The sequence below is a fragment of the Galeopterus variegatus genome, unplaced genomic scaffold (genome assembly GCF_000696425.1).
Source record: "Galeopterus variegatus unplaced genomic scaffold, G_variegatus-3.0.2 Scaffold3073, whole genome shotgun sequence".
In the NCBI taxonomy this organism is placed as follows: domain Eukaryota; kingdom Metazoa; phylum Chordata; class Mammalia; order Dermoptera; family Cynocephalidae; genus Galeopterus; species Galeopterus variegatus.
In genome coordinates this window covers 121,024-133,645 of record NW_007729184.1, presented here as the reverse complement: position 1 = coordinate 133,645, position 12,622 = coordinate 121,024, and the positions used below count along the sequence as shown (strand labels likewise).

The window sequence follows — 12,622 nt, the reverse complement described above, 5'->3', positions numbered from 1 at the left end:
TACTTTGGGAAATCTGTCATTTAAAATATAGAGTTCTGACCTTTTTGTGACAGTATTTTTTTCTAAAACTGTAAGGACATATTCTGACCTTTCCATGTAAGGTAATTTCAAACTGTCCAAAGTCAGGACAAATGAAATCAAGAAAACAGAACTTGAAGTAAACATTGCAGGAAGAAGAAATATTCTGAGTAAAAATGGTTCATGAATTAGTTTGGTTCCTAAAGTAGACATACCACTAAAACATACAAAGTATTACAGCCTCCTTCATTCCCCTCCTCCAGTAATAAGCCAACTGGTACTCTCTAGGGTACACCAAGAAACTATTTTTGAACAAGCTACATTTGAGCAGGTAGACCTTGACTTTTACATAATGTACACCAAACCCATCTTTAGAAAGAAGATGAACTTATTACTTATTTGTTGGAGCTGTTCCATTTATATCCATTCTACTTATACTCAAAGAACAATGTTTATGCATTTTTACTTCACTGCATTTTTGTCTATATTTATAAAAATGACTAATAATAGAAAACTCAAAGTACCTATAATTATAAAAAGAAAAAAACTTTGGTCTCAAATTTAATCCAACTGAAACAAAGATAAGAATCTTCTGTTTTAATCATACACTAAGTGGACTTATACCAGCAATAAAACACTGAACTGTGATTAAAAAATTTAAAAATATATGCAAAATACTGGAAATGTTCATCAAATACTCCATCTAAAGTATGGTGCAATGAGGAATTGTTTGCATCTCTTAACTTTCTGAGGATAAAACTTGCTTATTACAGAAGTCTATCATTCACGTTCTTTAGGAACACATTTTATTCAGAAGTAGAAAATGACTGTAGTAACTAAGGATCTCAAAATTGCAATTTATAATCCTAGTGTTTAGGGAAAATTATGGCAAAGCATACTGGAAACCTACAGATCTGGTTTCTAATATTGGCTCTATCTTTGATCTCATATAAACCTCATCTATCTCAGCTTGATCTAATACATGTGTAAAATGAAGATGAAATATAATTATTTCTACAGATCTAGAATTTCTTCAAATTTGGAAGGATTGTCCCTGATTATTATACATTATACTTCATTTTTATTCTTGATGTTTCCATCTAGTATGCTGAAAAGATCCACTGCTACAACATTCAGTCTTTTATAAATTTCTGAGGAGTGAGATGACATCTGGTTGGTAAATACTAGAAGAAAAATCTAGATATATTCTGCTCTGTTCTGTCACATTTTCCTTTCAGGAGCTAGAAGCCTCAGGAAATAAGAGGTCTCCACTGCCTCTCCAGGGACAGCCTAACCTGGTTTAGCACTGACTGTCACTATGGTTAGTGAGTAGATCCACTAGGCTTTCATAATGTAATTTAACAGTAATAAGGGTTTTGGTCCTCTGTCGCTCTTTGGTTTTAATTAATATGCTCAAACATAGGAAATGAAGAGAGATATCATTAATTGGGAGGTCTCTCAATGACCAACATTAAACTATTGATCAATATTACTTAGCAGTACTAAGATGAACTGAATTCTCAGAGAAGCTAAATTTAAACAACAGCACTGTATGACACCTAATATCAGATGCTTTTCCTATAAAAGTTAGGCAGGAAACAGTACCTTACAGTTATAGCTCCTAGGACTATAACGTTAGGAAGAGAGGCCAGATTCTTTATTACAAGAATGAATAATCTTCAGTTAGATTCAAGTCTTCTATTAGTCACACTTGAGAGTGATTCTTTAAAATTTAACCTAAGGCAATAAAAAAAAGAGTAGCTGTGTGATGGCCTTTATTTACTCACAATTAAGGGAATCATCTATGGAATTAGGTCAGAACTAAACAACATCTAGGAAGAAAAACTCCTGGAAAATCTAAACAGCGTTGATTATCTCAGCTTTGGATCAGTAACCAGATTGACTAGGACAATCTGACCAAGGACATTGTTTACTCTTCAATTAGAAGAGTGATTGAGTAGGAAGGGGAGACTAAAAGGTATAGGCAAATATCTTGAGATCCAAGAATAACGTAAAACAATTTTTTTATTTTAACGACTGTCACTAAGAGATCAGTGTAAAAATATTTACTAAGCACCTATTATGAATCAGAACCTTTGGTAGGTATTGGGGACACAGTGGTGAGTAAGATGCTGTCAATGTCCTTTTTAGAACTTATTGGTGTAACAGAACAGTGGAGAAGACAGCAGTGCAGAAACAGAAATCATCATAAGAGCAAGTACTTAATTTTGGTACAACTTCAATGGCTCTTGTGCCTAGCCATTGACTATGTCATTCAACCTCATTTGTCTACACAGCTATAAGCTAGAAATGCTCATTTTTACAACTCCTTTGAGTACTATAATGTCCAACCATTAATTAAAGAAGGCTATTAATTATTCGGAAAAGAATGAAAAGGGATAGTTAGTAAAAGGAACAGTTAGAGATTTCCTTTTAACCACTAAACCTCATTTGTCTACACAGCTATAAGCTAGAAATGCTCATTTTTACAACTCCTTTGAGTACTATAATGTCCAGCCATTAATTAAAGAAGGCTATTAATTATTTGGAAAAGAATGAAAAGGGATAGTTAGTAAAAGGAACAGTTAGAGATTTCCTTTTAACCACTAAGACATTAGGCTAGAACTTAGATCTAGTAAACCAAGTTTAATTTTGTTTCCATGAATTCTGCTAGAATACACTTTTCCCCAAACCTCTATAAGACAAAGAAAAACAACAGGCCAAACTGTGTAGGAATTATCAAGATTTTTCTTGAAAACAGAGATATTAAACCCTATATCAAAAACTCAGAGGTCTATCCAGTGTGATCCTTTCAGAAAAAAAACAAACTAAGAGGTCTAAAAACAATAACAAAAGATCAGATTGTTTTCTATCCTCTGTTACTTTTGCTTGGAATAAGTCTCCTAAAGCCCCACCACTTCTGGTTTTAGTAATAAGACTAAATTAATTTTTTTATTTTTATTTTTACTTATTTATTTGTTTGTTTGTTTATTTATTTATTTTAAATTTTATTTTATTTTGTCAATATACAATGTGGTTGATTACTGTGGCATGCACAGCTCCAAATTAGCCACTGACTTGTTACAGAGATTCTTCTCACATAAACAACGCTATGAAACACACTCTAGTGGATACAATATTAATTAATGATTAAGGATTCCCCTAAGCAGAAATACCTAATAAGGTTCTAAATTAAAACAAACAAACAAAGAAACAACAACTAACAACTATATCTACAAAGCTGAGGACCAACCCCGGAGGAATACAGTGACTGCACCAAGACACTTCAAATAATACTCTTCAGTATCTGGATGCAAACCTCCCAAAACTTTTGGACAGAATGCAATTTTGAAGGAAAAAATTATATACTTATGGCATGACATAGAGAGAAGCAAAAAAAAAAAAAAAAAAAAAAATCCCAGATGAATAAAGGAGAATAAAAATATTCCAAATTGGAAAAACAAAAAATAAATCACTTGATAGCAGTTTTCCGAATTTAAAACAGGTCATACAAATTAGTAAAAAACACTAAAGCAAATAAATGAAAGAATTTTTCACAAAGAAATAGTTAATATGTGAAAGTTAATAGTTAAAAAAGAAAACACAGATTAAAATAGGATCCTATAACTTGCACCCCAATTAGTAAACATCAAACAAAAAACTGAAGGCATAGGTAAGATGCATTGAAACAGGCAATAACTGCAGGCATTACTGATGAAAATATAAAGTCAAAATCAATTTGTCAGAGGCTTAGCCCATGATTCATTAACTTATATAACTCTTCATTAAATAAATATCCCTATGTATAGAAAAGGCTTCATGTAACAAATTTTTTAAAATAGCATCATCATGAATAATGCAGTTTTAAAAAGTTATAAAGAAGTATATTATAATATGTAGAACAACCACTAAACACACACACACACACACACACACACACGCACACACACCCAACACCACCACCACAGTACAATCCAACCATCAAACCAGGGATTGAAATAACATTAGGAAATGCTTATGTCACAATGTTGAATGAAAAAAGCAAATATGAGTTTACAATACAATACAGGATCACCACTGTATATAGAAAATCTGCACAGAAAATCCAACTGAAATATATCAATACATAGTAGTACCGAAACAATACAACATTGTTTATTGGGTGTGACAGTATAAAAAGATGCTACTTCATAGAGTGATAAGATTTATCACAGCCAATAACTGCCAACCAAGCTATCATTGCAAACCATGTATTTGATCAATTATCATCTGAGTAACTTCTATTTATTCACAAAATTTTAGAAATACTATTATCAAGAACTTACCACATGAGTAGTTTTTAGGGTACTGCCATCAAATCTGCATAAACTGGAGCTCTCTTCAAAGAAAACATCACATTCTTCTAACTCCTGTGCATTACAAGGAGGTTTTTCTTTATCTGGATTTGGATTCTTTGACCAGAAAAAAAATTAATAAATAAGTAAAACAAACAAACAAAATGCAATAAGGAAAAGGATTTCTTCAACCTTAAAAATGTTAAAATTATAGCAATAATTAAAAACTAATTTCCGACCCATGACCAACAAAAACAGACACAGCAATGACAGAATGATAGAACTGGACATTAAAACAACTATTATAAATGTTCCATATACTCAAAGATGTAAAGAAAAACACAAACATGTTGAGAGAGAGAAAGAGAGAGCAATGGAAGTCATAAAAAAGAACCAAGTTGAACTTCTAGAAATGAACATAAAATATCTGAAATGGAAAACAATACAGATGGTATTGACAGCCGATTAGGCATTGCAGAAGAAAAGACCATTGAGCTTGAAACACAGCAATAAAGATAAAAAGTTAAGCACAAAGATAAAAAGAAAAGCAAAACAAAGCAAAACAAAAAACCAGAAAAACCCCCAGAAACCCAGCGACCTGTGAAATAATATCAGATAGTCTAAGAGTCTAACATATGGGTAGAGAGCAGGAAGAATGGGAAAAAATTGTAAAGAAATAATGGCCTAAAATTTTCAAATGTGATAAAAACTATAATCATATAGATTCAAGAATGTCAAAGTGCCCCAAACATAACAAACATTTTTTAAAAAAACAAAAATCACAGCAAGTCACATTACAATAAAATTGCTGAAAAGCTAACAAAGAGAAAATCTTAAAAGTAGTCAGAAGAGGAAAAAAACACTACACACAGAGAAACAAAGATACAAAAGACAGCAACTTCTCATCATAAACTATGCAAGCAAGAATATAATGGAGTGTATCTGATGTTCGGAATAAAAAAAAACTGTCAAGATTGAATTATATATGTAACAAAAATAATGTTGAAAAAAGTAGGAAAATATAAATATTTTTCAGACAAACAAAAGCAGAGAGAATTCATCATGAGCGGACTTACACTATAAGAAATGCTAAAGTTTCTCAACCAGGAAAAAATGACATCAGATGGAAATTTGAATGGACCCAAAAGAATGCAGAACAGGAGACGGCAAATATGTGGGTAAATAAAAGAAATTTATGTTGTATTTTTAATATCTTTAAAAGAAAACAGACTGACTAAAGCTAAAATAATAATGTATTATGAGGTTTATAACAAGTAGAAATAAAATGTATGACAGCAATACAAAGGATCAAGGAACGCAAATATATTGCAAAGTTCTTAAATTATAAATGAGGTAATATAATACTTTTTGAAGATAGATGGTGGTAAGTTAAAGATGTATACTGTAAACTCTGTAACAACCACTTCACACACACACATCCACCCAAACAAAAACACAGAGGAATAGCTAATAATATGCCAAAAACAGAAGTAAAATCAAAAAAGTAATTTTAATATGTTCCCTTGCTTAAATGCAAGGATCACTGTCTGGACTTATATCCCTCAAAGAGTAACAAGATCACAAAAAATTAAGTGATAAATTATACATATACCTACGTATAATAGAAATACAATTCTACAACAACTGACCAAATGTGCACACACCTAGTTTGCCAAAATACAGAGTAATGTTATTGAGAATTTAATAAAATGACCTGAGAGAGTCTATGAAACTAAATGGCTGAGAGTTCTAGGGAATCTTTGTAATCAAAATTTGTCCGTGTCCTAACCAGGATATGGAGCCATCTAGTTGCTGCAATTCCAGCAATCTCATGGTTTATCAGTGCCATTTTGTCACAGTGACTCACAGAAAATATATATATATATATATATATATACAGCAGAAAACAGAAGGCACCCTCCACATTCCTCCCCGCTTCCATCTTCCAATTATACTTATAATAGGAGGAGATAGGAAGGCAAAAATTAGAAACAGGAGGGCAAAAATTAAAAGTTCAGAACTATCAAAGCAGTCAGTACTTAAAAAAACAAGAGTACAGAGAAAAGGGAATAGTAGAGAAGAGAGCCAAACACCCTGCTTCTTTACAAAAGATATTCACTAATTTCCAAGCTGAGTTGAAAAAGACAAGCAGAAAGCAACAGAGAAAGAGCTAAAAAGCTGAGTTTGGGTATCTTCAAAGTTCTTGGGAGACAGAAATCAGAGTTCAGGGTCCACACAGGAGAAGCCCTGGTAAACATCCTAGGCGTTCAGTTGAGGTATATGAAAAGTGTTGCCCTAGGAGTAAGAACAAATAAGGAATAAATCAGCCACATAAAAGACTGAACCCCAGCATCAAATCAAATCAAATCAATCCTTAATGGAATTAAGATAGGATGAAAATTTGGAGAATGCATCTAAAGTAGTGTCTAGAAGGAAATGTATAGCATTAAAAGCTTTCATTAGAAAAGAAGTCTCAAAATACAACCATCTAAGCTACAAAATAGAAAAGAACAAAATAAATCCAAAGTAGAAAACAGAAAACAAAATAATTCCAAAGTAGGCGAAAGCAAGAATATAGTACGTAATAACAGAAATGGAGAAATTAAAAACTGAAAAAGAGTCAATGAAATAGAAGCCCAAAATAGTCCTATTAAAGAAACTAAATTCATACTTGATTAAAAACCTTCGAAAAAAGAAACCTCCAGAACCAGATGCTTTCACTAACAAACTCTTATCAAACATTTAAAGAAGACATAACATTAATTCTATACAATCTCTTCCAGAAATAGAAGAGGGGACATTTCCCTAATCATTTTATGAAGTCAGCATTACCCAGATACCAAAACTGGATAAAGATGGTAAAAAGCAAAACAAAACAAAACAAAAAAACTATCCAATATAACTCACAAACAGATGCAAAATCCTCAACAAAACGTGAGCAAATCAAACCCAGCAATACGTAAAAAAGAGTGGAGTTTATCCCACCAATGCAGAAAATTCTATAGCTATTCATAACAAAAACTTTCAGCACACTTAGAAGGAAACTTCCTCCATTTGATAAAAAGAATCTATCATACTTAACAGTGAAATATTCAATTCTTTCCCCAAAGATCACAAATAAGGCAAGAATGTCTGCTTTTACTATTCATCATTTCTATTAAACGGTGGAGTAGAGGTAATAACAACTTCAATAAGGCAAGTATAAAGATTTGAAAAACACAAGACTGTCTTCAATTGCCAATGACCTGACTCTGTTTGTCTTTTCAAAATGTAGCAAACCCACTGATATTCAGGCATAGCTTTCTCATAAATACTAATATTCATTTGAAACAATCAAGTTTTTAAAAAACACTGTTTTTATGTAGTTGTTTATTTTTGTCCTTCAAGTGCCTATTTTATTTATTTTTAATTGATTGTACATATCTGTAGGGTACACAGTTTAATATTAATACCCACGTGCAATAAGTGATGCTGAAATCAGAATAATTAGTATATTCAACATTATACATTGTAATCACTTTTTGTGACCCTTTGCCAATTTACAATTTAAGTTTATAAAGGAGTTAGCAGCAATTATCTACAATCTCAAAACTAGGCTTCAGTACTATCACTATCATATCCTGTTGGGAAAATGGAACAATTTGGTCAGGCTCCCCTCACCTCGGAGCCGTTTCAGGATGGTTTGGTAACATTGTGTGTGGGGGCGGATCAACTGTGCCTGTATGGCAGTGCCACTTTGGCTGGTGTTTTACTGCTTCGGGTGTCTGCCCTGCGCAGCCATGTTTTTCCAGACCAGCAGCTTCCAAGGACCATGTGGCCGGTTACCTAGCTCACAGACCTGCATGAAGGAGTCTGGTGACCCAGCCTGGTGTGGAGGGGGTCTCGTGACCCAGCCTGGCATGTGAAGGGTTTGTGACCCACTCTGTGAATGGGCTTGAGGGGTCTGGGAGCTCAAGACCCAGCCCTATAGCTCAACCATCAGCCCAGTCGGTGCAGGATTACCAGGTAAAATAGCTACAACAACTAGCGTGGTCGCCTAGCTTTACAAATGGTATCATGAGCAGGATTGAGAGCTAGACAATTGGTGCTGTGAGCAGGATTCATGACATCAGCCTTAACCTCGCAGTAGCCCTTGTCCTAGCCAGACAAATTGGCGTAGTCAGGCAGAATTATGCCACATTTGGCATAGCCTGCGACAGGACTCTGAGCAGATACAGGAGCCGAAAGCCCTTGGAAGGAGGAAATGTGGGTATTTGTGAATATGCTGTGCTCTAAGGCCACCTTTCTGTTGACTGGGACCTGGTTGCTGCACACTGTACTGCAAGGCAGCATAGACCAGGTACTACTGCAGAAAACTTCCCTTGGGAGAGGGAAGAAATGTGGCTGTCTTTGAGTGTGTGGTGCCTGGTGGCCACTTTTCTGCTGACCAGAACCTGGCTTTTGCCCACTCTGCTGCAAACTGATCGAGAGCTGAAGCGGAAAGCAGAGTTGTTGGCAGATGATGTGCAGCTACTGGCAGATTCAAGGCAGAAAGCAGAGTCATTGGAAGCATGAATAGATATACTAGAGGATGATGTGCGGCGACTGGCCACTCCTGCCCCTCACACCGGGGAAGACGACCAACCCAGTGGTGAGTTGGAGGAAACCGTAAATCTCCAGGCATGACCTGTTGTGCACAAGAAATTGAGGCGTGAGCAGCCTATGGGACCAGACAGACAACTGGTGGGCGATCCACAGGTGACCCAGTTAACTACCTATGTCCCCTATACCCAGGTTGAACTGGTTCACTTGGGGAGACAGTTCAAGCAGAAACATGGGGAGACCCTGGCTACTTGGCTGTTGCGGTTACGAGACCTAGGGGTGGATAGTGTAATGTGCTCTGGTGCGGATGTGGAGAAATTGGCCAACATCACCATGCACCTGTCCGTGAGACAATGGCTGCAAAACAGCCACAGATATGCACCTGGACAAGGTAATCATTCCTTGATGGACTGGGTGAATGCAGCTGCTCAAATCGTGTGGGCAAATGCTGGAGAACTAGCCAAGATTGTTAGCAAACGGCAAACGTATGCTGAGCTGGTCCAAATCATTCGAGAGCTGGGGATGCGGCAGTCCACATTTAACGTGAACACTCATGGCCCAGACGATGAAAACTTTACAGGCAGAATGAGAGACACAGTGCTGCAAAATGCCCCATCAATGTCCTTTGGGTCACTGATGGCCATACTGGACCCATACACTGATCGTCCTATACATGAGGTAACAACCATGATAGCCAGCTTGGGTGAAGTAGAGGATAGCAGACAAGTAAAAGGGGTCCAAAAGGTGGCTAAGACCAACCCCCCAAGAAATACTCGGGATTTTATCCCAAAGGGACCAAGCAAGACTAGCCGAAAGCAGATGTGGCCTGATTTGCTTGCAGCAGGGGTTGATAAAAAGAAAACTGAATGGCAGCCAAATGCAGTCCTGTTTGCCTTGTGGCAGCAATTGCACCCTGAACAACGTTTAACCAAACGTCAGGAAACAAGTAGCAAGGTACATTTAGTGGATTTAAAAGACTTTTTGGTTGCTCCCAAGGAGGCAGATGAACTGTTCCATTCTGATTAGGGAGCAAGCCAAGGTACTCGTCTTTTGGGGGCAGGCAAGGACTGGAGGCCTCACGATGAATTGGCAATACATTGGCCGAGGACAAATGCGCAGCATGTTTTGGCATTGATCGATACAGGTGCAGAATGTAGCCTGATATATGGCAATCCAGATAAGTTTCCAGGGCCACAGTTTGTACAGATGGCTATGGAGGACATACAACTGTGGTCGAAACTGTGTCATTGCCATTGGGCATAGGAAGATTACCTCCTTGTGTATATACTGTATATATATCTCCTATAGCTGAATACATCTTGGATATGGATGTACTTTATGGTTTGCACCTGCAAACAACAGAGAGTTTCGGCTGTGAATATGGACAGTAAAGCCTGTGTTACGAGGATATGCTAAACATGACCCACAGGTGTTACCCAAAACAAGACGTGTAGTGAATGTAAAGCAGTATCGCCTACCAGGAGGACATGCAGAGTTAAGTGCTACCATATTGGAATTAGAGAAAGTTGGCATTATTTATCCAGCTCAGAGACCATTTAATGCTCTGGTATGGCCACTTAATGCCTGATGGTACCTGGAGAATGACTGTAGATTATGGAGAACTGAACAAATTAGTGCCTCCTTTGCATGCAGCTGTGCCTTCAGTTCATGACTTGATGGATCAGCTGACAACTCAGCTGGGGACTTATCATTATGTATTGGACCTTGCAAATGCTTTTTTCTCCATTCCAATCTTGGCTGATAGCCAAGATCAGTTCGCCTTCACGTGGGAAGGAAAAGAGTGGACCTTTCAAGTATTGCCCCAAGGTTATCTACATAGCTCAACCATCTGTCATGGTTTGGTGGCTGGGGACCTAGTCAAGTGGACTAGGCCCAGCACAGTTACAATGTTTCACTACATTGATAAGTGTTATTAACCTCTGATTCTCTTGCAGATTTAACCCAGGCAGCCCCAATGCTGCTAAGTCATTTGGAACAATGTGGGTGGACCATGAACGCAGCCAAAGTGCAAGCACCTGGGCTGTCAGTCAAATTCCTGGGAGTGGTCTGGTCGGGTAAGATGAGGGTCATCCCATAAGCTATTATAGATAAGATACAGACATACCCTTGACCAACAACAGTAGCTCAGCTACAGACATATTTGGGACTTTTGGGGTGTTGGAGAGCTTTTGCACCCCATATGGCCCAAATGGCACACCCACTATATACACTGACAAAGAAAGGAGTCCTCTGGAATTGGACTGAGGAAGTAGAACAAGCTAATTGGCCTACAAAAAGGGCAATACAGCAAGTACAAGCTTTATAAGTGGCTGGCCCCACTAAGCCGTTTGAGTTCGAAGTACATACAACCCAGGGGTTAGGATGGGGTTTGTGGCAGAGATAAGACCGATTCCACACACCTGTAGGATTCTGGTCTCAGCTCTGGAAGGGTGCTGAAGTGTGCTACACCCTAATAGAAAAGCAGTTAGCAGCTGTATTCTGCCTTGCTAGCCACTGAAGCTATCACAGGAACTGCTGAAGTCCTAGTAAGGATGACATACCCCATAAAAGGTTGGCTGTGAACTTGGGCAACCAACCCTAAAACAGCTGTAGCTCAGACTCCCACTCTGTCTAAATGGGGAGCATATATAGAACAAAGGAGCACTGTATAGAGAATTCTTAAAGCAAACGTACTTCACAAGGCCTGGTTTTCCAAAGCCTTGCAGTTTCAAATATTGACCTTGAGGAGGACTGGAAATTTTCCTCAGGCTATAAAGTCTATGGTGTAAGATAAAGATTTGTGGCACAGCAAGGTTGCTGGCTCAAGGACAGACTAGTTACTGATTGAAATGTAAAGATGCTGGAGAATTGCTCGAGGGAGAAGGAATGTTTGCTAAGATCAAGCTTTTGTTGATAGGACCACTTAATTGCCTTACTGGAATGGCTTGTTTCACTGAAAGTTACCAGCCTATATTGTTAAACTATAACCCCACCTATGTTCTCTTCCTGTAACTTCCTGGTCTGGAGAATAAATGCAGGAAGAGAACTCCAATTCGGGGTTAATTTCCCAAGGAAGGGATGGCTCTCGCTTGAGGGTTCTGGGGAAGTTAACCACTTCAGGGCTTCTCACTGCTCAGAAGAGATGGGCTTTGAGTAATCCTTTGCAGCTCCATCACCCAGGGGAAGTGGGATGACAAATCCGTGTGGGGCAAAGCAACAGCACTGTGTCAACAAGTCCTCTGTCCAAAAGTTGCAAACTGTGCTAGGCCCAGTAGAGGTTGTGGAGGAAACTTTGACACAACCGTTACCCATGGAGGTGGAGGCTACACCTTTCTATGAGGGACAGGGACCTATCACAGAGCAAGCTTGGTATACAGATGGCTCTAGCATGGGACCTTCAGCACCACAGACAGCGGCTGTTGTCCAGCCCTTAACAGATACCATGTGGTATGAAAATGGTACAGGGCAAAGCAGTCAATGGGCTGAATTGAGAGCAGTATGGATGGTGATAAAAAATGAGCCTGGGCCAGTAACCATCTGTACTGACAGCTGGGCTGTGTACAAAGGTTTAACTGTTTGGATTTCTACTTGGAAGTATAAATGGTGGATGGTAGGCCACCGTCCCCTCTGGGGACAAGCCATGTGGCAAGAGTTATGGGAATTGGGGCATGAGAAAGAAGTAACTCTTT

At 37.8% G+C, this 12,622-nt stretch overlaps 1 protein-coding gene across 1 annotated transcript in view; it reads right to left on the bottom strand.

Annotated features, from left to right (window-relative positions):
• The window catches only part of NUDCD1 (NudC domain containing 1), an 84,115-nt gene that overhangs the window by 18,751 nt on the left and 52,742 nt on the right, over positions 1–12,622 (bottom strand). The window contains exon 8 of the mRNA XM_008583890.1: positions 4,344–4,469. Within this exon, the coding sequence (XP_008582112.1) occupies positions 4,344–4,469 (126 nt within the window). The remainder of the gene's footprint in view (positions 1–4,343; positions 4,470–12,622) is intronic.